At 65.8% G+C, this 23,371-nt stretch overlaps 1 protein-coding gene across 7 annotated transcripts; it reads left to right on the top strand.

Moving 5' to 3' along the window:
- The first annotated feature begins 1,971 nt into the window (after nucleotides 1–1,971).
- On the top strand, nucleotides 1,972–22,660 carry CAMK2B (calcium/calmodulin dependent protein kinase II beta). Of its 7 annotated transcripts, none has more exons than XM_055696366.1 (21): nucleotides 1,972–2,123; nucleotides 5,020–5,114; nucleotides 7,913–7,972; nucleotides 8,492–8,546; nucleotides 8,652–8,717; nucleotides 10,413–10,485; nucleotides 11,099–11,201; nucleotides 12,000–12,083; nucleotides 12,458–12,552; nucleotides 12,769–12,891; nucleotides 12,967–13,050; nucleotides 13,890–13,932; nucleotides 14,448–14,522; nucleotides 16,271–16,308; nucleotides 16,387–16,458; nucleotides 17,699–17,743; nucleotides 18,061–18,109; nucleotides 20,971–21,046; nucleotides 21,135–21,229; nucleotides 22,203–22,437; nucleotides 22,508–22,660. In XM_055696366.1, the coding sequence occupies exons 1-20, from the start codon at nucleotides 2,059–2,061 to the stop codon at nucleotides 22,433–22,435; spliced, it is 1,629 nt and encodes a 542-aa protein (XP_055552341.1). In that variant the 5' UTR covers nucleotides 1,972–2,058; the 3' UTR covers nucleotides 22,436–22,437; nucleotides 22,508–22,660. The 7 variants fall into 7 exon arrangements, with proteins under 7 accessions (XP_055552341.1, XP_055552340.1, XP_055552344.1 ...); XM_055696365.1 differs by having other exon boundaries at nucleotides 16,268–16,308; XM_055696369.1 differs by lacking the exon at nucleotides 14,448–14,522 and having other exon boundaries at nucleotides 16,268–16,308.
- The last annotated feature ends 711 nt before the right edge of the window (nucleotides 22,661–23,371 follow it).

The following is a 23,371-nucleotide window of genomic DNA, read 5'->3' as shown; positions in this document are numbered from 1 at the left end:
GCTTGCTTCCCCTTTCCTCAGGGGGTTGGCAGAGGTCAGCGGGGCTGTCACCAACACACTGCGGTGGGGAGGCGCGTGTCCAGGCTGTGCTTCGGGGTACCTGGGAGGGGGGCCACCAGCCCCTCCCCGTACCAGTGGGCAGCAGCCAGGAAACATCTGGGCTTCCCTGGCACAGCACTTTGGGGTCTGGGAGTGGGCACATGGGAGCTGTGCCCTGCCCACCCCACCCCCAGACCCAGTTTGGCTCTTGCAGCTTCCCACTGACCCCCCCCACCTTGAGGCGCATGAGCCGGGGGTCCCCAGCCATCGTCCTGCCCCCCCACCTCCCCTTCCCCTTGGTTTGCAATAAACACCTTTCTTGAGCAGGGGGCCTGCGAGTGATTCGGTGCCACCACCCAGGGGGCACGTGTGTGGCCTGACCCCCCCAGCACCACCCTGCTTGAAGGCCGGGGACAGGAACACCCAAGGGAGACACATGGGGACGTCTGCCAGTGACCCTCATGTCCCCAGCATGGGGCTGGGGAGAGGGTCCCACCCGTGTGGTAGCGGTGGCTGGATTTTGGGGCTCTGTGGGGGTGGATATGGGATCACCAGGGGGGGCTGGATTTTGGGGTCCCTTTTGGGGTTGAATATGGGATCCCTGGAGGGGCTGGATTTTGGGGTCCTTTCTGGGGGTGGATATGGGATCCCGGGGGTGGGGTGGGGCTGGATTTAGTGAGGTGGGCACTGGGTGCCTGGTGGCTTTGGGGGTGCCGACCTGGGATCTCGCCCCACAGCTCCCCAGCTCCCTGTCCCTGTGTCCCCCCTACATCTCCCCCATGCTGGGTGCTGAAATTTCTCGGTGGCGATGCACAAATATAACCGGGCTCGGCGCAGTCCCCCACGGCCGCCCACGGTCCCCATGGCAACGGCAGCGCCAGCCGCCAGCCGCCCACCCGCACTCGCCCCGCGCCCCAGGGTGGGCACCTACCCACCCCCCGCTCACCCCCCGGCCCCACTGGTGACACTGTGCCACGGCGGGCTGTGGCACCCAGCCAGGCCCTGGGCCTGCTGGTGGCCTCTTGTGTGTGTCCCCCAAAAACAGCCTGCCCCCTCAGCAAGCCTTTGGCACTGGGGGGCTTCAAGGTGCCCTGGGGGCGGGGGCGGGGAGGACAGGATTTTGCTCCCCCCCCGGTGTTTTGCCTCGGGCAGGGGGGCGGTGTTAAAGCCTGGAGGGGTTGTTTGGGGTGACATTGGGGGTGACATTGGTGTACGGGGGGGCTCGATATTGGGGGGTGTCCCACGGGGGGGGTGGAGGGGGATGGTGGAGGGAGTGGATGTGGGATCCTTGAGAGGAGTGTCTGGATATTGGGGTCTTTTGGGGGGCGGATGGGGGCTGGGGGGGCACGGATTTGGGGTCCTTTGGGGGGACGTGAGGTCCCTGGGAGGGGATCTGGATATGGAGATATTGGGGGGGTGCCGAGGAGGGGGTCTGGATATGGGGACTTTGGGGGGGGGGGGGATGTGGGTCCTCGGGGTGAGGGCATCTGAGTTTGGCATCCTTTGTGGAGGTGGTGTGGGATCTGTGGGAGGGGGTCTAGATACGGGGATTTTGGGAGGGGGGAATCAGGGAGACGGGTCTGGGTATGGGACCTTTTTTTGGGGAGGACACACAACACACGGGGGACATGGGTCCCTCCACCCGCGGGGCATTTGAGATAAAGGGGTCGCAGGGGGGTGGTCTGGCCCTGGAGCCACTGGGGAGAGGGGGATCCCCGCGGGGTACCGGGGGTCCAGCCCCGGGGGGTTGGGGGGGGGCGCGCGTGGCGACGAGTGGGGGGGTGGTCCCTGGCGCGGGGGCAGGTCCGAGGCGGCGGGTGCCCCGGGGGTGGGGGGGATCCCAGCCGCGGGGGGGGGGGGATGGGGGGCGGCGGGGGCTGTCCCGGACTGGTGCCTCCCCCGGCCGGTGCCTCCCCCGGCCCGGCAGCGCCTCCTCCCGCCCCCCCCGCGCCAGGCGGAGCCGGAGCCGGAGCGGAGCCGGTGCCGGGGCGGCTCATTGCGGCGCGGCGCGGCGGCAGCATGGCCACCACCGTGCCCTGCACCCGCTTCACCGACGAGTACCAGCTCTACGAGGAGATCGGCAAGTAAGGGCCGCCGGCACCGGCACCGGCACCGGCACCGGGCACGGGCACGGCACCGGCCGTGGGCGGAGCGCGGGGGGCGGCGGGGGCGGGGGGCGCTGGCCGGGGCTCCGGCCGCTGCTCGGTGCAGACGTGACGCATCCCCCCTTCCTCCGCGGGACGGGGCACCCGGGACCGGCTCCCCCACCGCCTCCGCCGCCCCCCCCCCCTTTACCGGCCCTGCCCAGCCCCCCCCCCCCCCGGCTGCCCCCCCCCCCCCCCCCGCCCCGTACTGCCCTCCCCCCGGTACTGGCCCTGCCCCCCCCCCCCCCCCCAATACCGGCCCCCGCCGGTCCGGTGCCTGCCCCCCAGCATCTCCCCTCCCCGCCCCAGCCGCAGGGACCCTCGGGGCCTTACAGCCCCCGGGGCCGCCCGGACCCCAAGTTCCTCCACGTAACCCCCGTCCCCATGGACCCCCCAGTCCCTGCAGCCCCCTTGTTCCCCAGGGACCCCCCCATCCTTACAGGCCCCCCTGATCTTTCCTGACAACCCCCCTCCAGTCCTTAACTATGCCCCAATCACCCCAGACCCCCCCAATCCTTCCATTTTTCGCGCCCCCCCCCCCCCCGCGCCCCGGTCCCCAATCATCCAGCCCTATAGATGCTCCCAGTCCTTATAGCCACCCTTGACCCTATGGACCCTCATCTCTACAGACCCCCTTCTCCATGTCTCCTGGCCCCCCAGTCCTTATAGATCCCCCAGCACTCCCGATCCCGCCCCTGGCTTCTACAGCCCCCCCCCCCCTCCAGTCTTTACAGCCCTCCCTTGCTCCTACAGACCCCCTCGTCCTCACAGACACACACACACACGCACACCCCCATCTCTGAAGATCCTCTGGTCCTTAGAGCCGCCCCAGTCCTTATAGACCCCCATCCCTCCAGACCCCTCCGAAGCCCTTACTGATACCCGCACCCCCGCCCCGAGCCCTTACAGCCGCACCAGTCCTTACAGACCTCCCAGACCCCCTCAATCCTGACAGACGCCCCCGCCTGAAGCCCCTACACCCCCCAGTCCCTATAGCCATCCCTCATCCTCCAGCCTGTCCTTGAGTACTTATAGGCACCTGCTCCTTTCAGACCCCCCCCATCCTCCAGGCCCCCTTGCCCCCCACCCCTATGGATCTCCCAATCTCTCTGCGCCCCCCGTTGCTATAGACCCATCCATGTCTCCCCTCTGGTCCTTATAGCCCCTTCTCAGCCCCCAGCCCCCGTTAGACCCCTTTGGGCCTTATATAACTCCCCAGATCTGCTGCCCCCTCCCCCAGCCACCGGTCCTTATAGATGCCAGCCCTTCTGGACCCGTAGTCCTTAAAGATCCCCAGGTCCCCCCTGCCCCTCCCACCCCCATCCTTCCACCTCCCCAGCCACCCCTCCATCCATGACCCCCCCCGGGATGTGTGTTGGGGGGATCTGAGGAGAAACTCGTTTGGGGTGGGGGCTAATTTGACCCGAAGGCCATGGGGCGGGGGCAGATCCCCTGGACCCCCATGCAGACCGGAGGGAGTAAAACTGGGGGGGTGGGGCATGTGGGGGCAGACCTTGTCGGGGCAGAAGGTACGCCCCCCATAGCCGGGGGACATTTTGCAGGGATAGATGTGGTCCCTTTGGGGGTACCTGGGGGGGTAGGGTGGGGGGAGATGTGGTGACATCAGGGGCTATTCCCTCACTTTCCCCCAAATCCAGCCTGTCCTGATTGCCATGGCAACGCAGATCCCCCCATCCCTCCATGTCACCCACCAGCCACTGTGCGTGTCTCCCCCCGTGCCCGGCTTGCCAGGGACATCTGCCCACGGCCGGTGGGGAAACTGAGGCACAGGGCGGGGGGGCACAGCAAATGGCAGTCGTCCCTCCTACAGGAGCTGGCACCCACTGTGTCCCCCTGTCCCCGGGGCCACGTGGGAGGGGATGGGGTGGCCGGGGGGTGCAAGGCCAGAGGGGATCCCCCCATCCGCCAGTGGTGGCAGGGTCCTCACTGTCTGGGCCAGTGTGGGGCCCTCGGTGCCCCAGGACATGGGGACCTGGTGTGGTGGCAGGGGAGCACCTGGCCCCCAACCTCCTGGGGCCCACGTGTCCCCCGCAGGACCCTTGGTGTGGCGGCACAGGGGTGCTACTGGCACGGGGGTGCTGCCAGGCTCTGCCGTGACCCCAGCCCAGCACTGGGGGCTGTCCCCTGAGGGGGTTCCTTGGTGCCACCCCAGACGCTGCCCTGACCCCTCGAGCGTGGGTGCTGCTGAGCACCTGCTGCCCTGGGGACTCCGGCAGGCAGGGACAGGCAGGAATGTTGGTCCTGGGAGGGGGACAGGTGGTGGTGGCGCTTGAGGGGGCTGCAGGCGAGTGGGTGTCCCTGCCCAGTGTGAGTATGACCACACTGTCCCTGTCCCCGGGATTGCCGGTGGCCACTGGCTCCCCGAGCCCCACTGGGCCCGCAGCCGGGCCCTGTGCCCGCTGCTACCGCTGCCACCATCGCTACCACCTCCGCCACCACCATGGCCACTGCCGCCATCCGGGCCACCCGCCGTCCCCATGGCAACGGGCTGCCGGTGCCGGATCCTTCCCACGACCCCCTCCGTGATGCTGGTCCCAGGCCCCCCCGAGGCGCTCACCCCCCCGAGCCCACCCCCACCACCTGGCACCCCCCAGCACCCCCATCCGCAGGCCCCCAGCGTGCCTGGGGTGGGGGCCAACTGGCATCGGGGCTCCCCCGGTGTCGGGGTTCACCCCGCGGGTGCTGAGTCACGGCCGGTGCAGTCCCTGGCCCCGGGGTGCTGAGTCACGGGGTGGGAGCCCACCCGTGCCTGGTTTCGGGGGGGGGGGCTGAGACAGGCGGGGGGCACTGAGCCTGTCCCCCCCGCCCTCCCCAGGGGGGCTTTCTCGGTGGTCCGGCGCTGCGTCAAGCTCTGCACTGGCCATGAGTACGCCGCCAAGATCATCAACACCAAAAAGCTCTCTGCCAGAGGTAGGACCCCCCAGCGACCCCCCGGCACCCACCCCGGGGCCACCCCCAGCCCGGCCACCCGGGTGCCCATGGTAACACCCATGGTGCCCGTGACACCCGCGGTACGCACGATGCTTGGGGTGGGGGGGGCTCCACGGGGGCTGGATCCAGCTCTGCCTCTTCCCACTCCCTCCTGCTACCCTGTGGGACGCCCCCCCCCAGCCCCAGGGTGCCCCTCGGAGCCCCGCAGCAGCCGTGGTGTGCCCTAGGGTGTGCACATGCATGAGCAGCTCTTTGCGTGTGTGCATGCACAGACGTGTGTATATGCATGTGCTTTGTGCAAAGGGGTCTGTGTGCGCGCAGCTGTGAGCAGTGTGTGTACACACAGGTGTGAGCAGTGCGTGTGCATGGGTATGTGTGCGCACAGATGTGTGCAGTGCATGTCCAACGTGTACATGTGTATGTGTGCATAGGTGTGTGCTGGGGGTGTGTGCATGCTTGCACAAGTGTGAGCTGTGTGTGATGTGTACATGGGGTGTGTGCAGTGTGTGTGTGCACAAGTGTGTGCGTGCAACAGTGTGAGCTCTATGTGTGCATGTGTGTGCACACAGGTGTGTGCGTGATGTGTACATGGGGTGTGTGCATGCGCAGGTGTGTGTGGTGTGTGATGTGCACGTATGTGTTCATGGATGTGTGCAGGCACATGTGTGTGCACATATGTGTGTACATGAGGGTGTGCACATGTAAGCAGTGCGGGGTGCACGAGTGTGTGCTCACACAGGTGTGTGTGCAGGGCTGTGAGCAGGCAGAGTGTGCGCGCGCTGTGTCAGTGGGTTTGTGGCTGTGTGTGCAGATGTCAGCAGTGCATGTGTGCAGTGTGTATACAGGTGTGTGCACTGCATGTGCGGGGGTGTATGTGTGTGCACAGGTGTGAGCAGGGCATATGCATGTGTGCCTGTACTGGGCCACAGGGTGTGTGCACCCCTCAGCAGTGTGTGTGTGACCCTGTGCGAGGGGTGTGTGTGCACAGTGTACATGGGTGTGGGGGTGTGCACACGTGTGAGCAGGCAGCACATGGTTGCACTGAGTGCATGGGGGTGTACTCTGTGTACACACGTGTATGTACCTTGGCCATGAGTGTGTGTGCATGTGCACAGGTGTTTGCTCTGAGTACAGTGTGCATGGGGGTGCCTGTGCACGCTGTACATGGGGGTGTGTGCACATGTGTGTGCAGGTGGGGGATGTGTGTGATTGCTATACACGTGTGTGTACATACACACAGGTGGGGGGGGTTGTGAGCAGGTGCACACCCCGCCTGGCACAGCCCTTCCCTGCTCACACACACACACACGCATGTGCGCGCACACACACACACATACAGAGTGTTACAGCCACACACCCTGACACACACACACCCTGACACACACACATGCACAGACAGGTAGAGGCACACAACCTGATACACACAGACACATACACACAGAGGTACAGCTGCATGCCCTGTACACACGTGTGTGCACGTGGACAGGTACAGCCACATGCCCTGATAGACATGTACACAAACACAGCTACAGCCACACGCCCTCACACACACACAGATACAGCTGCATATCCTGACACACACACATCACACACACACACAGAGGTACAGCCACACGCCCTGATACGCATGTATGTACAGACATACAGGTACAGCTGCACCCCCTGGTACGTACACACAGGTACAGCCGTGCGCTCGTACACTGGCAGTCACAGGTACGCATGTGTACAGCTGCAAACAGGTGCAGCTGCATGGATGTACAGCTGCAGACACAGCTACAGCCACACATAGGTACAGCATCACCTGTAGGTACACCTGCACACACAGATACTGCCATGCACGCAGGTACAGCTGCACACCACAGTACACACACAGGTACAACTACACACACAGGTACCACTACACACATACACTCATACAGTGGCAAACACATGTACACACGTGTACAGCTACACACAGGTGCAGCTGCACGCATGAGCGCAGCCTCATGGATGTACAGTTGCACACAGGTGCAGTCACATGTGGGTGCAGTGGCACACGTGGGTACAGCTGTGCACAAAGGTGCACCCATGCACACAGGTACAACCGCATGGATGTACAGCTGCACACACATGTTGTACTGCCGCAAGCTGGGACAGTGGCACACACAGGTGCACGTGCACATGGGTACAGCCGCCCACAGGCACACCCGCACGCGCAGGCACACCTGCACACCTGCACACCTACACGTACTACCCCCCACAGGGACAGGGACACCACACATACATCCACACCCACAACGCATGCACAACCACACCCCCCACACACACATGGGCACAAGCACACACACATACAACCACACGTGTTTGCACACCCACAGGCACATACGCACACATCCATACATGCACAACCACACAAATGTGCATACACACATGCGCAGTTGCGTACACATGTGTGTACACATCTGCGCACACCCACACACCCATGCACCCACATGTGTGCACACACATGCAAACCCGCACACAGGTGCACGTGCCCACAGGTGCACACCCACACACTCGTGTGCCCTGGTACACGCCGGCACATGCATGCACAGTGACACACGCATGCACACCCACACGCACCTGCACAGCTGTGCGCACCCACCCACAGAGCCATGTGCACGCACGAGCGGGCACCTGCAGGCTCCTCGGGCTGGGGACAGGGCTGGGGAGAGGGACCCCCTGTGGCGCGGGTGGGGCTGGGGGGCCCCGGGGTGGGGGATGGGGGGCGGGGAGCTGGCTGACCCCTGTCCCCCCAGACCACCAGAAGCTGGAGCGGGAGGCCCGCATCTGCCGGCTGCTGAAGCACTCCAACATCGGTGAGTGGTGCCTGGCCCGGACCACCCTGGGGACAGGCACCATGGGGGTGCGCAGGGTGCCACCCTGGGATGTGCTGGGTGCCCACCTGAGGACGTGTGGGGTGTCACCCCTGGGGTCCTGCTAGGTGCCACCCCAGGGACACGCTGGGTGCCACCATGAGGGCGTGCCACCCTGGGGACATGTGGGGTCCTGCTGGGTGCCACCCCAGCGACACACTGGGTGCCCCCCTGGGGTCCTGGGACACGCTGGGTGCCACCACAGGGGTGTGCTGTCTGCCACCCAGGGACACGCTGGGTGCCCCCTGGGACATGCTGGGTGTCACCCTGGTGACAGGTGGGGTCCTACCCCTGGGGTCCTGCTGGGTGCCTCCCCCGGTGACACACTGGGTGCAGATGTGAGGGCTGCATGACATGGACACACGTGTGACAGACGTGGCGGCTGCCCGGGGCCCGTGGGCTCCTGGGGCCGAGGCTGAGCCTGTCCCTGTCCCCATCCCTGTCCCTGTCCTGTCCCTGCAGTGCGGCTCCATGACAGCATCTCAGAGGAGGGTTTCCATTACCTCGTCTTCGACCTGTGAGTGCAGCTGGGGGGGTCAGGGGGGATCGAGGGGTCCCGGGGGGGTCGGGGTGCCCAGGCATCAGGGTCCCAGGGTGACGCGGTGCCCCGGCTGCGTTGCAGGGTGACCGGCGGCGAGCTCTTTGAGGACATCGTGGCACGGGAGTACTACAGCGAAGCTGATGCCAGGTGAGCCCCCATGTCTCCCCCCGCCCCCCCCCCCCCAAAGTCCCCTGGACACCCCCCAGCCCCCCCAGTGCCCCCCCCATCCCCCGGGGGGGCTTCAGGGATGGGGCAGCTCCAGCAAGGCAGGCAGGGGGGGGAGCTGAGTGGGTGGGAGGTGCCCACCCCCTTACTGTAACCCCCCACCAACTTCCATCCTGCTGCCGGGTGATCAGTGGGGCCCCCCCACATCCCCCCCTCACCCCATGCTCCCACCACCAACCCCCGCCGCTGAGGCCTGGTGCTGTCATGATGTGCCAGGGGGGCTGGTGGCGGGTGGGGGGCCCCCAGGGCCCCCCCCGTGCCTGTAGTGAGCCCCCAGCACCCTGTGTGCCCACCGTGTGCCCGTCCCCGTGGTCTCTGGGCTTTCACAACATTGTTTCTCCCCCTCTCTCGTTCCCCCCATCTCCACCCCCCCGTCCCCCCTCCCCGTGCCCTTCCCTCTGCCCTCTGTCCGTCCCTCCTGTCCTCCCCCCCCACCCCCCCCACCCCCCCCCACCCCCCTGTCTCCCATCACACCTCACTTGGGCTCTGCGTGTCCGTGTGTCCGTCTGTGTGTCTGTCCGTCCCACCGCTGCCCCCCTGCTTGCTGCCCCCCGGCACCCCCTTCCCTGTGTTTTGCCTCCTGCCCCCCACCTGCCCCTGACCTGCCTCCTTGCCCCCCCCCCCCGCCCCCCAACCTGCCCCTCTGTCCTTCTCCCTCCTGCCTCTGTATCCTCCCCCCCACCCCCCATCCTACCCCCTACTCCCACCCCATTCCTCTCCATCCTGCCCCCTCACCCCCTTATCCCCACCCTGCCCCCACTCCCGCCCCCCGCCCCCCGCCCCCCGTTTTGTTTTGCAGTCACTGTGTCCATGAGCTATTAGCACGCGTTTCTCCCACCCATCACTTTGCCCCTGTGCAGAGGGAGCCACAGGTCAGTATAATGGGGGGGGGGGGCGGCGGGGGCCGTGCCCCTGCGCTGCCCCCACCCGCCGGAGCATCCCGCTTCCCGGCCCCCCGCTCCCCTTGCTGGGACCCCGCTTTGGGGCTCTCTCCTCCCTCCTTTTTCTGCCCCCCCTCCCCCCAAATTTTTTGCCCCACCCTTGCAGGGAGGTACCCCACACACACACACGCCCCAGCACCCCCAGCCGGGCAGGGGCCCCTCACTTCACCCCCATTTCAGCCTCTCATCCCCCTGCTCCTTCCTTCTTTCTTTCTTGTCTTGTCTCCATCCGCCCTCCCCGCACCCCCCTGTCCCCCCCGTGAGTCCTGTCTGGGGGACCCCAGTGTCCAGGCAGCAGCAGGGCTGGGGGGGGTCCCCATGGCCAGCGAGGGGGCACAGCAGCACCATTAGGGTGACCCCCATGGCTCCATGCCAGGATGGGAGCACCCCCTGATGGGCACCCAGGGGTGACCTCCCTCCAAGGCAGTGTCCCCCCCCCGGGGTGACCCCCCCAAGCAGGGGCACAGGGGTGGTGCCAAGCTCAGCACACCCCCCAGTATGAGATCACGGCTTGTTTTTGTAGAGTCCCTCCCAGGGCGCAGCGGGCGGCTGGCAGCGGGGCAGGGGCTGATTTGGAGGGGGCGCAGGTCCCAGGTGGCCCTGACAGGGGGGTGTGGGAGGTGGCGGGGGGGGGGGCAGCATGCCCCTGACGCCCCCCTCTGACGTTTGCGTGCAGCCACTGCATCCAGCAGATCCTGGAGGCCGTCCTCCACTGTCACCAAATGGGGGTCGTCCACAGGGACCTCAAGGTGAGTGCCCCCCCCGTCCACCTGTCTGCACAGGGTGCTTCTCCCCCCCTCCCCAGGTCTTTCCCTGTGTCCCCACATATGGGGCGGGGGGGTGGGGGGGTGGGCAGCTTTGTGGGTCCTCAAGCTCCCATGTCCTGGGGTGTGTGTCACTGAGCTCCCCGTGGGGCTGGCGGTGTCCCCTCTGCTCTGGGTGCCTCCACCTGCCATCTCCCCTTTCTGGAGGTGCACGTGACTCCCCAGGCACGGCGACCTCCCGCACTGAGCCAGGTGCTCACTGTGACCCCCCCCGCTCACGCACACAACCCCCGTTGGGGTGCTGGGGGCGGGCGTGAGCCAGGTGGGATGTGGGGCTGGGGGGTGCTCGGGGCTGGCTCTGAGGTGGGACATGGCCCTGAGGCTGCAGGGCTGCGGGGCGATGCCGGGGTGAGGCCAGGGGTGACATGGTGGCACCGTAGGGACGGCAGGGGGACTGCCACCCAGGCACCCCCCAGCACTCGGCACGGGGACAGGCAGGTGGGCAGCACCCGCTTGATGGCGGCGGCAAAGCCCCCTCTGCTCCCCCTCTGGTGTCCCCTCTCCCCTCGCCACCCTGTGCCCGCTGCTGCCGTGGCAGCCGGAGAACCTGCTCCTGGCCAGCAAGTGCAAAGGGGCAGCGGTGAAGCTGGCAGACTTCGGCCTCGCCATCGAGGTGCAGGGGGATCAGCAGGCCTGGTTCGGTGAGTGCCGCTGCATCCCCGTGCCCACCGCGCCCTCCCCGTGCCCACCGCTTCCTGCCCACCGTGTCCTGCCCCGTGCCCACCGTGCCCTCCCTGTGCCCACTGCGTCCTCCCTGTGCCCACCGTGCCCTCCCCGTGCCCACCGCTTCCTACCCACTGCTCCCTGCGTCCCGCCCACCGTGTCCTGCCCCATGCCCACCGCTTCTTACCCACCATGCCCTGCCCCGTGCCCACTGCATCCTGCCCACCGCGTCCTGCCCCATGCCCACTGCATCCTCCCTGTGCCCACCGTGCCCTCCCTGTGCCCACCGCTTCCTACCCACCACGCTCTGCCCCATGCCCACCGCGTCCTGCCCTGTGCCCACCATGTCCTGCCCACCACGTCCTGGCACCATGTCCTCCCTGTGCCCACCGCGTCCTCCCTGTGCCCACCGTGTCCTGCCTACTATGCCCTGCCCTATGCCCACTGTGTCCTACCTACCGCACCCTGCCCCATGCCCACCGTGTCCAGCCCAGCGCGCCCTTCCCCGTGCCCACTGTGCCCTTCCCCGTGCCCACCACATCCTGCCCCATGCCCCCCATGCCCTGCCCCATGCCCACCATGTCCCTCCCCCGTGCCCACCGCATCCAGCCCCATCCCCACCGCATCCCCACCCCGTGCCCAGCACACCGCTGCCCTGTGGCTGTGCCCCAGCCCCGTGTCCACTGCCCGCTGCCTCACGCCCACCCTGCCCCTGCCCCTGCCCACCCCCTCCCGCCCGCCACGGCTCGGCTCAGCTCCTGCCATCTCCACCCCAGGCTTTGCGGGCACGCCGGGCTACCTCTCCCCCGAAGTCCTGCGCAAAGAGGCCTATGGCAAACCCGTGGACATCTGGGCATGTGGTAAGAGCCCGGCCCCGCCGGCCCCCCACCTCGGTCCCCTCCCCCATCCCTTCCTGCCCCTTTCCTGGCTCCGTCCCAGTTGCATCCCAGTCCCATGCCAGTATCATCCTCTTCCCCATCCCAGTTCTATGCTGGTCCCATCCTAGTTCCTGTCCCAGCCCCAGCCCAGTCCTCATCCATGTCCCCATCCTGGTCCTGTCCCCACCCTGGGCTGTGTGCCCCGGCTGTGCTGTGCTCTGCTGGGTGTCTGGATGCTGCCGCGGGGAACATGGGGACAGGCTGACCTGGGGACACTGCTGTCCCTGGGCAGGGCTGGAGGGAGCCGCGGGGAGGTCCCTGTTCCCCTAGCCCTGACTCTGCTCTCCCTCACCCAGGTGTCATCCTGTACATCTTGCTGGTGGGGTACCCCCCATTTTGGGATGAGGACCAGCACAAACTCTACCAACAGATCAAGGCTGGTGCCTATGACGTAAGTCCCCGGTGCCAGGCCCCCCCTGCACTGCAGCCGGGTGGCCCGTTAACTCTGGAACCTACTGAGGGACACTACAGCTAATCATCACCAGGCAGAGCCTGGGGGATGGCTTTGGGCCACATCTCTGGTGGCTGCCCAGGGACTTGGCAAGGGGACTCTCTTGGCAAGGCTACTCTCCCCAGCCATCACCCCCGTGTCCCCACCCCTCCCCAGTTCCCTTCGCCTGAGTGGGACACGGTCACCCCCGAAGCGAAAAACCTCATCAACCAGATGCTGACCATCAACCCTGCCAAGCGCATCACAGCCCACGAAGCCCTCAAGCACCCGTGGGTCTGCGTAAGTGCTGTCCCTGCTCCGTGTCCCCCCGGTGTGGCCCCTGGCGCCGGGCGCTGACCCCGTTGTCCCCCACAGCAACGCTCGACCGTGGCCTCCATGATGCACAGGCAGGAGACGGTAGAATGTCTGAAAAAGTTCAACGCCCGGAGGAAGCTCAAGGTGAGGGATCCTCAAGGGACAGCGTGGGCTGGATCCGTGCCCGGTGCTTCCCCCCAGCACAGCAGCCACTGTGCCCATGCTGGGGCCATGTGCTCACAGCCAGCGCCCGGTGCAGCACGGTCCCATCCCCCATCCCAGCTACCCCCTGCTGCCATCCCGGTGCTTCCCTGCCTGGCGTGGTCCCATCCTGGCAGCGCCCTCGTGCTTTCCCACGGGGCACAGCCCTGTCCCAGTGGTGCTGTGGCCCCATCCTGGCCCCATGCCTGGTGCTTTGCTATGTGGGATGGTCCCCTGTGGCTGTGCCTGCTGTGGCATGGTGTCACGCTGGCCATGCCGGCTGCTCTGCCACGGGCCGTGGGCCCGTCCCAGTGATACCCAGCGCGGCACGGCCCCAGCCTGCCCCTGCCCGGCAGGTTTCCCAGCACCACGGTCTCACCCTGGTCGTGCCCAGTGTGGTGCCCCGTGCCATGGTCCCATCCTGTCCTGCCTGGCATGTCACACCATGCCATGGCCCTATCCTGCACCCCTGCCCCCCCATCCCATCACCCCCACCCCAGCCTCATCATGCACCCCCTGCCGCACTGCCCCCCCATCCCATCATGCCCCCCGGCCTCATCCTGCACTCATTGCCCCCCCATCCTATCACCTCCCATCCTCATCCTGCCCCACCTGCCCCACTGCCCCCCCATCCCATCACCCCTGCCCCAGCCTCATCCTGCACCCCCTGCCCCACCCTCCCCATCCCATCATCACCCCCATCCTCATCCTGCACACAGCCCGCCCCCCACCCCCCACCCCCCCACCCCCCACCCCAACTCATCCTGCCCCCTTCCTTGCAGGGCGCCATCCTCACCACCATGTTGGCCACCAGGAACTTCTCAGGTAAGGAGGGGCTCCCGCTGGCTGGGGGGGCCCGGGGGCCACAGCCCCCCCGCCCGCAGCCCCCGCCGAGGCCGGTGCCCCCCTCCCCCTCTCTCTGTCACTGTCTTTCTCTCTTTCTCCCCCTCCCCCCCCTTAACCCCCCCCCCATTTTTTCCCTGTCGGCGAGGACGGGGGCGTGCATTAGCCAAGGGGGGGGCAGGATCCGCCCCCCCCCCCGCCCCACGCACACAGCAGCAGGTAGTGCCGGGTCCCCGTGTCCCCCCCCCCCCGCCGACTCCGGTGGCTGGCGGGGGGGGGGACACGGTGGGAGGGGACGGAGCAACACGAGCCACCCCCAGGCCTGAGGCCGGGGTAATGGGCACCCCAGGGCTTGCTGTTGGGGGGTGGAAGGGTGGGAAGGTGGGGGTCTTGGCTGCAGCGCCCCCCCCCCCGCCCACCTGCCCCTTCCCCCTAACAGGAGCTCTGCTCCCTTCTCTCCTCTCTCTCTCTCTCTCTGCTGCGGCTCCTGCCCGCAGTGGGCAGACAGACCACCGCTCCTCCGACCATGTCGGCGGCCGCCGCCGGGGCCCCCCTGGGGCTGGTGGAACAAGGTAGACGCATCCGCAAAGGGCCCCCCCGGCCCCCCCGGCCCTGCTTGGTTTCTGTGTCCCCCCCATCTCCCCGCCCCAGATCCTTTGTCCCCATGTCCCGTCCCCCCAACCGTCCTCTTCCTCACACCTCCCCCCCCCCCCCCCAACGGGTTTCGGGTGCCCTCCTCGGAAATCGGAGCGCATGCATGGACCCCCCGCATTGCCTCCCCCCGTCCTGCACCCCCCCAGCCTCTCCCCTTCCCCGTGGGGACCGAGTGATGCCACTGTCTCCCCCTGCCGCTATCACCCCCCGGTTGGCGCCGGGGGGGGAGTCTGCGCCCCCCCACCCCCCTGCAGTGCTTGACCCCCATTCCCGGGGGGGTTGCTTGGGTGCTTGTGCCCTGCTCTGGGCCAGTGGTCCCTGGGGGGAGGATGACACACTGTGGTGGCACCCCCAGGGGACCCCCACCTGGGTCAGCAATGGGGAGCTGGGGCAGGGGGAGATAATTTCGGGGTGCCCTCCCCATTGCTCCCACCCCACGGCACTGCCCCCCAGCCCCTGCACACAGAGGGGGCACGCTTGTGCATGGAGGGGGGCAAACCAGCTGCATGCCCTGTGGTCCCCCCGTGGCCCCCCCTGTGTCTGCCCCTCGCGCACACCCCCAGCATGTGCCCCCCCCCGCCCTGCATGCCCCCCTGCATGCCCTCTCGCACGTTCCTCCCTCACGGCTTCCCGAGAGCTGTAGCCAGTGTTCGTGGCACCGCGAAACACTCGGCGGGTCTTAAACCATGCCCCCACCCCCAGGGCTACAGCGGCCCCCCCCCCCCGAGCCGGGGAAACCCCCCTCCGACCCCCCCTAATTCGGCTCTGGTTTAAACCCCCACCTCTCAGCGCCCGCCTGCTTTCGGAGGAGGGACCGGGACCCTTGGGGACACCCTGCCAGGGACCTCTGTAGGGACATGGGTCCACGGGGGGGGCAGGGGTGTCCCCTCCCCCCCCATTTCCCCCCCACCCCCCCCAACAGTGGGTGCTGATCCATGCCACCCAGCTGTCACCGGATTTGCACAGCGCCCCCCCCCGCTGTGACGCTAGCAAGGGGGTCCTCGAGTTCAGAGATGTGACAAGGATGCTTGAGGTGACACCCCCACCACCGCCAGTTGTGCCCCCCTGCCATGTCCCTGTCCCCCCCGCTGGCCAGAGAATACGACAGGAGTGACAGATGCTCCCCCAGCCCCCGTCCTCGTCCCCCTCCAGAATGGCACTGGGTGGGGCACAGGAGGCCGCCCCCCCCCCCGACTCAAATATCTTTTTTATGTTTTGTTTTTTTTTTTTATGTTTGTCCCTTTTTCCTCCTTTTTCCACACGTTTCTCTCTCATCCCCTCCCCCCCTCCCCTGCTCTCTCTTGCTTTCCTCTCTGCATTTCTCCAAGGTAAGCCAGCCCTGGCCCCCCTCTGCGGGGGCCACCAGGATGGGACCCCCCACAGCTCATGTGTGTGTCCCCCAGGTTGGGGACCCTCCCCTCAGGCTGGGGACACCCCCAGGATGGGGACATCCCCAGGTTGGGGACACCCCCGCTAGGTTGGGGACACCCCCAGGTTGGGGACCTTCCCCTCCCAGCGTGTCTCCCCTCCGCAGCACCTGGGTGGTGGGTGCTGGTGGCGCCCAGTGGGTCATCGGGGGGGAGGGGGGGAGCACTGAGGGAGGGACAGGGGGACACACACACGAGGGAGGGGACAGCTGCTGATACTCTCTCCCCCTTCGCAGCAGCTAAGAGCTTACTGAACAAGAAGGCAGACGGCGTGAAGGTGAGGGGCTGCGGGGGGGAGCCGCGGGGGGGCTGCCCCCCCCCCCCGTGCCACTGAGCCCCCTGTCTCTCCCCCCAGCCCCAGACCAACAGCACCAAAGGCAGCGCCGGTGTCACCAGCCCCAAGGGGACACTCCCACCTGCCGCGCTGGTAGGTGCCCCCCACCCTGTCGTCCCCCCTCCTGGCCACATCCATCCCACCATCCCATCCCATCCATCGCCATGCGCCCCACCCCCCCCCCCGGCCCTGGCCTCGTCTGTCTGTCTGTCCAGCTGTCCCTGGGGTTGCTGGAGATGGGGGTGTCATGAGGATGGAGGGGGGGTGCAGGATGCAGGCAGGATGCCCCTCGCAGGGACGGCAGGTGGGTGCAGGATGGGTGCAGGGGGGTGCATGTTATGGGTGTGGCGGTGCCCCGTGCTGCGGATCATGCGGTGGGTGCAGGATACTGGCCCAGGGATGGGGCTGCTGACTGTGATCCTGCGGTGAGGTAAGTGCAGGATGCGGCACAGGGCTGCCAGGCTGGTGCAGCGGGTGCAGGACGTGGGGATGCCCTGGCAATGCAGACAGCAAGGTGGGTGCAGGATGCGGGCACGGGGGTGCCCACCGCCACCCAGCTGGCACAGCGGGTGCGGGGTACGGGCACGAGCGTGTCTGGCGGGTGCCGTGAGCACAGGATACAGGCGCAGGGATGCCCAGCGGGCACAGTGAGCGCAGGGTACAGCCGTGGGAATGTGTGGTGGGTACAGCAAGTGCAGGATCTGGGTGCAGAGGTGCTCGGCTGGCGCAGTGCGTGCAGGACACGGGCATGCGGGTGCCCAGCTGGAGCACTAAGTGCAGGATATGGGCACAATGATGCCCAGCTGGTGGACACAGGCACGGGGGTGTGCAGCCGGCACAGCAAGTGCGGGACACGGGCACCGGGGTGCCCAGCGAGTGTGGGACACTGTGGGTGAGTAAAGGGGTATCCAGCCCATGGAGCGAGTGCGGGACACGGCAGAGGGATGCTCGGCTGGCACAGTGAGTGGAGTTCACGGGCACAGGGATGCCCGGTCAGCACAGCAGATGCAGGACACGGGCACGGGACTGCCCTCTACAACCCAGCCGGCTTTCCCTCGGCTGTCTCGCTGCGCCTCTCTCCCTGCTCTCTGCCCCCTTCCCCGCCTCTCCCACCTCCGTCTTTCTGTGAATTAAACCATTTGGCTTTCGCTGGACTAATGACTCTCTGCTTCTCTCCCCCCCCTCTGCCCCTCCCCGAATCCGGTCTGGGTCTCTCTTCGCCCCCGTCCGCGTGCTTCTCGCTCCGTCGTCCTCCCCCTCCGTTGTCCCCCTCCCTGGGCTCTTGCTTCGTCCCCCCCCCCCCCCGCCTCTGTCTCTCTCCCTTCTCCCATAGGAGCCTCAAACTACTGTAATTCATAACCCTGCGGACGGCATAAAGGTATTGCTGCCTCCCTTCCCTTCGCGCCTCGCCGCGTTCGTTAGCCCTCGGGGTCGTTTGGGGCCCCGCTTTCCGCCTCCATCCTCCCCCCAGCATCAGCCATGGCGCAGGGTGGGGAGGGGGCTGACGTGGCGCTGGAGCGGATGAGGAGCGCGCACGGGGCGCAGTGATGGTGGGGGCTCCCCCCCACGGCGTCCGCCATCGCCGGGGTCCTGCTGAGCCCCGGCCGGGCTCACACCCGCCGCCCCCGGCTGGGCCCGATTCTGACCCTCTCTGTTTGTGTCTCTCCCCCTGCACCGTCGCTGTCCTGCTGGCAGGAGTCGTCCGATAGCACCAACACCACCATCGAGGACGAGGACACAAAAGGTGACGGGAGGGCTGCAGAGCAGGGCTAGCACTGGGATGCACTGGGAGGGTGCTGGAATGTGCTGGGATGCACTAGGATGGCACTGGGATGCACTGGGAGGGTGCTAGAATGCACTGGGATGGAGCTGGAATGCACTGGGATGGCACTGGGGTGCACTGGGAGCGTGCTGGAATAGAGCTGGGATGCACTGGGACATGCACTGGAAGGGTGCTGGAATGCACTAGGATGGAGCTGGGATGCACTGGGAGGGTGCTAGAATGCACTGGGATGGAGCTGGAATGCACTGGGATGGCACTGGGGTGCGCTGGGAGCGTGCTGGAATAGAGCTGGGATGCACTGGGACATGCACTGGAAGGGTGCTGGAATGCACTAGGATGGAGCTGGGATGCACTGGGATTTCACCAGGATCCACTGAGATGGCACTGAGATGCAATTTGACGAAACTGGGATGGCGCTAGGGTGGCAGTAGAATGCATTGGGGTGTACTGGAATGGCACTGGGATGGCACCAGGATGCATTGGGATGGCGCTGGGATGCATTGGGGTGCACTGAGAGGTCACTGGGATGCACTGGGACAGCACTGGGATGAAGCTGGGATGCACTGGGATGGCACCAGGATGCATTGGGGTGCACTGGGATGCACTGAGATGGCACTGGGATGCAATTTGATGGCACTGAGATAGCACTGGGATGCATTGGGGTGCACTGAGACATCATTGGGTTGCACTGGGACAGCACTGGGATGGAGCTGGGATGCACTGGGATGACACCAGGATGCATTGGGGTGCACTGGGATGCACTGAGATGGCATTGGGATGCAATTTGATGGCACTGGGATGGCACTGGCATGGTGCTAGGGTGGCACTAGGATGCATTAGAGTGTAATGGAGTGGCAGTGGGATGCACTGGGATGGCACTGGGATGCGCTCAGATGCACTGAGATGTCACTGGGATAGCACTGGGATGCACTGGGATGGAGCTGGGATGCACTGGCAAGGCACCAGGGTGCATTGGGTTGTACTGGAATGAAACCAGGATGCATTGGAACACACTGTAGTGGCACAGGGATGGCAGTGAGATGCTCTGGGGTGCACTGGGATGGACTGGGACACCACTGTACTGGCATAGGACACATTGGGATGGCACTGGTATGGGATGAGATGGCACCAGGATGCATTGGGGTGCACTGGCATGGCACATTGGGGTGCACTTTAATGGTACAGGGATGCACTGGGATGCTCTGGAATGGCACTAGGATGCATTGGAGTTAACTGGGATGGAACTGGGATGTATTGGGATGCACTGCATTGGCATAAGGACAGCCTAAGGATGGCACTGGGATGCTCTGGAATGGCTCTGGGATGGCACTGAGCTGCATTAGGGTGCACTGAGATGGACTGGGATGGCACCGAGATGCTCCAGCATGCACAGGGATACAGTGGGATGGTACCAGCATGAACTGAGATGCACTGGAATGGCAGTGTAATGCACTGGATGGAACTGAGGTGTACTGGAATGCACTAAAATGGTACTGGGATGCACTGGGAAGCAGTAGAATGGTACTGCAACGCACTGAAATGGAACTGGGATGTATTGGGATGCACTGGAATAGCACTGGGACACAGTAGATTGTCACCGAGATGCAGTGGGATGTCACTGGGATGCACTGAGGCAAATGGGAGTGTAATGATATGATCTGGCATAGCACTGGGGTGTACTGGGGTCGAACTGGTCTGTATTGGAATGCACTGGAGTGGCAGTGGGATGCAGTAGAATGGCACTGGGATGCACTGGAGTGGCGTCAGGATGAAATGAGACATCGGGATATAGTGAAGTGGGCTGCATTGAAATGGCACTGGAGCACACTGGGATGCACTGAGATGGAACTGGGGTGAACTGGAATGCACTGGAAGGGCACTGGGATACAGTAGGTTGGCACTGGGCTGCACTGAAATGGACTGGGATGGTCCTGAGATGTACTGGTGTAAACTAAGATGTTTTGGGATGCCCTGGAATGGTAGTGGAACATACCTGATTGTAACTGAGATGTAGTGGGATGCACTGGAATGTACGGGTGAGTCACTGGGATGCAGTAGGATTGCACTGGGATGGAACTGGGGCATATTGAAATGCACTGGGGTGGCTCTGGGATGCACTAGGATGTATTGGAGCACACTGGAGGAACACTGGGATGCAATGGGATTGCACTGGGATGTGTTGTGATCACTTACATGGAACTGGGATCTATTGTAATACATTGAGATGGTACCGGGATGCACTGGAATGGCACTGAGACAGAGTGGGATGGCACTGGGTGTATTGGGATGCACTGGAATGGCACTGGGATATAGTGGGGCATGCAGGGTTAACATTGGGATGCACTGGGAAGCACTGGAACATGCTGAACTGGCACTGGGAGGGCACTGGGATGGCACTGGGCAGCACTGGGGCATGCTGGGAGGGCACAGGACCCCTGGGTGTGGGGATGCTGATACTGGTGTGGCAGAGTTGTGGGGACCCTGGGTGCGTGGAGGTCCCTGTGTCTGTCCCCATGGTCTCTGTCGCTGTCCCCCTCCATGGTCCCTGTGCCTGTCCCTGCCATGGTTTGTCTGTTCCCCCCACCCCCCGCCATGGTCCCTGTCTGGCCCCGTGGCCCCCCTCCCATGTGTCCCTTCCCCATGTCCCATGTCACCGTGTCCATCCCAATGTCCGGGCCACTCACCCCCACAGAACGTGTCTGTCCCTCTCCCCTCAGCCCCCCCGCTCCCACCTGCATCACCCCCCAGTCCCTCTGCTCCGCCCCAGGGGACCCTGGCACGGGGACAGGGACAGGGCAGTGACACTGGCCATCCCCCCCCAGCCCGCAAGCAGGAGATCATCAAGATCACGGAGCAGCTCATCGAGGCCGTCAACAACGGGGACTTCGAGGCTTATGCGTGAGTGGGGTCCTGTGGGCGGGGTTGGGTGGGGCTGGGGGGGTGGGGCAGGGCGGGGCGGGGCTGCCGCTCACCCACTGCCTTGCAGGAAGATCTGCGACCCTGGGCTCACCTCCTTCGAGCCTGAGGCCCTGGGCAACCTGGTGGAGGGCATGGACTTCCACCGCTTCTACTTCGAGAACTGTGAGTGCCTGTCCTGCCTGCGCCCTGCCTGCCCTGCCTGTGCCCTGCCTGCACCCTGCCTGACCTCTGCCTTTGCCCTGCTTGTGCCTTGCCTGCCCTGCCTGTGCTCTGCCTGCACTCTGCCTGCCCCCTGCCTGCCCTGCCCGCGCCCTGCCTGCCCCCTGCCTGCCCTGCCTGCCCCCTGCCTTTGCCCTGCTTGTGCCTTGCCTGCCCTGCCTGTGCTCTGCCTGCACTCTGCCTGCCCCCTGCCTGCTCCCTGCCTGCCCTGCCTGCCCCCTGCCTGCCCCCTGCCTGCCCTGCATGCCCCCTGCCTTTGCCCTGCTTGTGCCCTGCCTGCACCCTGCCTGTGCCCTGCCTGCACCCTGCCTGCACCCTGCTTCTCCCTGCCCATCTCTTCTCCATCCATCCTGCCTGTTGCCCCTGCCTGTCCACCCCGGCTGTCCTGCCTGTGCCCTGCCTGCCCTGCCTTTCTCCCTCCCCATCCTACCTGTCCCTCTGCCTGTCCTGCCTGTCCCCCTCGGCTGTTTTCTGCCTGCTTGCCCACCCTGCCTGCCCAGCCTGTCTGGCTGCCTACCTAGCTGGCACCTCCTGCCCTGCCTGTCCACAGCCCTGCCCTGCCCGCCTGCCTGTATGCCTTATCTGGCCCTACCTGCCCCCACCCCACCCCCACCCCCCACCTGCCAGGCAGTCTTGGCCACCCGCTGACCGTCCGTCCATCCAAACTGCCTCACCCCTGCCCAGCCCCTCTGTCCGTCCACCCTACCTGTCCTTCCTGTCCCCCTGCCCGTCCCCTGTCTGGTCGCTGTCTGCTGCCCTGCTCGTCCTGCCTCTTCCCCATCTCTGCCTGCCTTGCCTGGCCTGCCTGCCCCCCTGTCCGCCTGCCCGTCCCTGTTCCTACCCGGCCATCCCTCTGCCTGCCCTGCCAGCCCCCCTGCCCCTCGCCCTGCGCGCCGCTGACGCCCCCCCCCCGCAGTGCTCTCCAAGAACAACAAGCCCATCCACACGACCATCCTGAACCCCCACGTGCACGTCATCGGGGAGGACGCCGCCTGCATCGCCTACATCCGCCTCACCCAGTACATCGATGCCCAGGGCCGGCCCCGCACCAGCCAGTCCGAGGAGACCCGCGTCTGGCACCGCCGCGACGGCAAGTGGCAGAACGTCCACTTCCATGGCTCGGGGGCCCCCGTCGCCCCGCTCCAGTGAAGGTGAGTGCGGGATTGGGGGGAGCGGGGTGCCCTGCTTCTGGCTCACCAAGGGTGTCCCCCATCCCCGCAGAGCTTGTGGTGGCTGTCCTGGTTCCAGCCCGACGGAGACGGCGATGGGAGCCGAGCCGGCAGCCGGAGCTGCGGCCCCGAAGCACGCGTCCGCATGCCTGTCCCCCCTCCGCCCCGGCCCCTGCTCCTCCCCCCACCAGTGCCTGTGTTTGCAGAAAACAAAAAGACAAAAAAAAAAAAAAAAAAAAAAAGCCAAAACGATGAAAACAGAAAAAAGAAAAAAAAAAAAAAAAAAAAAGGGGGGGGGGGGGGAGAAAAACCCCCACCAAACCCCAACCCAAACACACACCCAAAAACCAACCCAGCCACTCGGCCACAGGCAGAGGGGCTGGGGGGGACAACCCCACAGCCAGACCCCCCCTCTCTGCCCGTCTCCGCCTGGGGGGAGTGTGTCTCCCAGCTGGTGGAAGGGGGGGGCAGTGGCGGGGGGTGGGGGGGGTCCCGACCCCCGTCCCGGCTGTGCTTGTGGCGTTTCGCTGTTGCTGGTGGTGGATGTTGTTCTTTGGACTCCGCTTTTGCTCTTTCCCTCCCCGGTCCCTGTACATAGAGAGAGCTCTTTATTTTTGAATTCCCACGGGGGTCCCCGGCCACGGGGGGCTGCTGGGTGGTAAGCAAGGCTGGGGGGGGGGACAGACCCCCCCCCAAAAAAAAGTCCAGCGCTACCCCCAGGAGCGATGCCATGAGGGAACTGAGGCTGATCCCAGGCACTGCTGGGGTGGGGGCACGGTGGGTGCCTTTGGGAGGGTCCCCCGGCAGGCATCCCTGTGTCCCCAGCCTGGTGACAAAGGCCAGGCACCCAGCACCCTGTTTCCCCCTCCCCGGGCAGGCGGGTGGCTGGGTCCTGGCTCCAGGTGCTGGCAGGTTT

Source organism: Falco cherrug, chromosome 18, assembly GCF_023634085.1.
Source record: "Falco cherrug isolate bFalChe1 chromosome 18, bFalChe1.pri, whole genome shotgun sequence".
Lineage (NCBI taxonomy): Eukaryota > Metazoa > Chordata > Aves > Falconiformes > Falconidae > Falco > Falco cherrug.
Note: the sequence above shows the minus strand (reverse complement) of the source record. Positions and strands in the feature narration are given on the sequence as shown.

What these genes read in the sequence shown, in the direction of transcription:
- CAMK2B (XM_055696365.1), top strand. Translation starts at nt 2,059, where the DNA reads ATGGCCACCACCGTGCCCTGCACCCGCTTCACCGACGAGTACCAGCTC. An exon ending in GGATCAGCAGGCCTGGTTCG is followed by an intron (nt 11,202 to 11,999) that starts GTGAGTGCCGCT and finishes TCTCCACCCCAG; the next exon opens with GCTTTGCGGGCACGCCGGGC. An exon ending in CACTCCCACCTGCCGCGCTG is followed by an intron (nt 16,459 to 17,698) that starts GTAGGTGCCCCC and finishes CTTCTCCCATAG; the next exon opens with GAGCCTCAAACTACTGTAAT.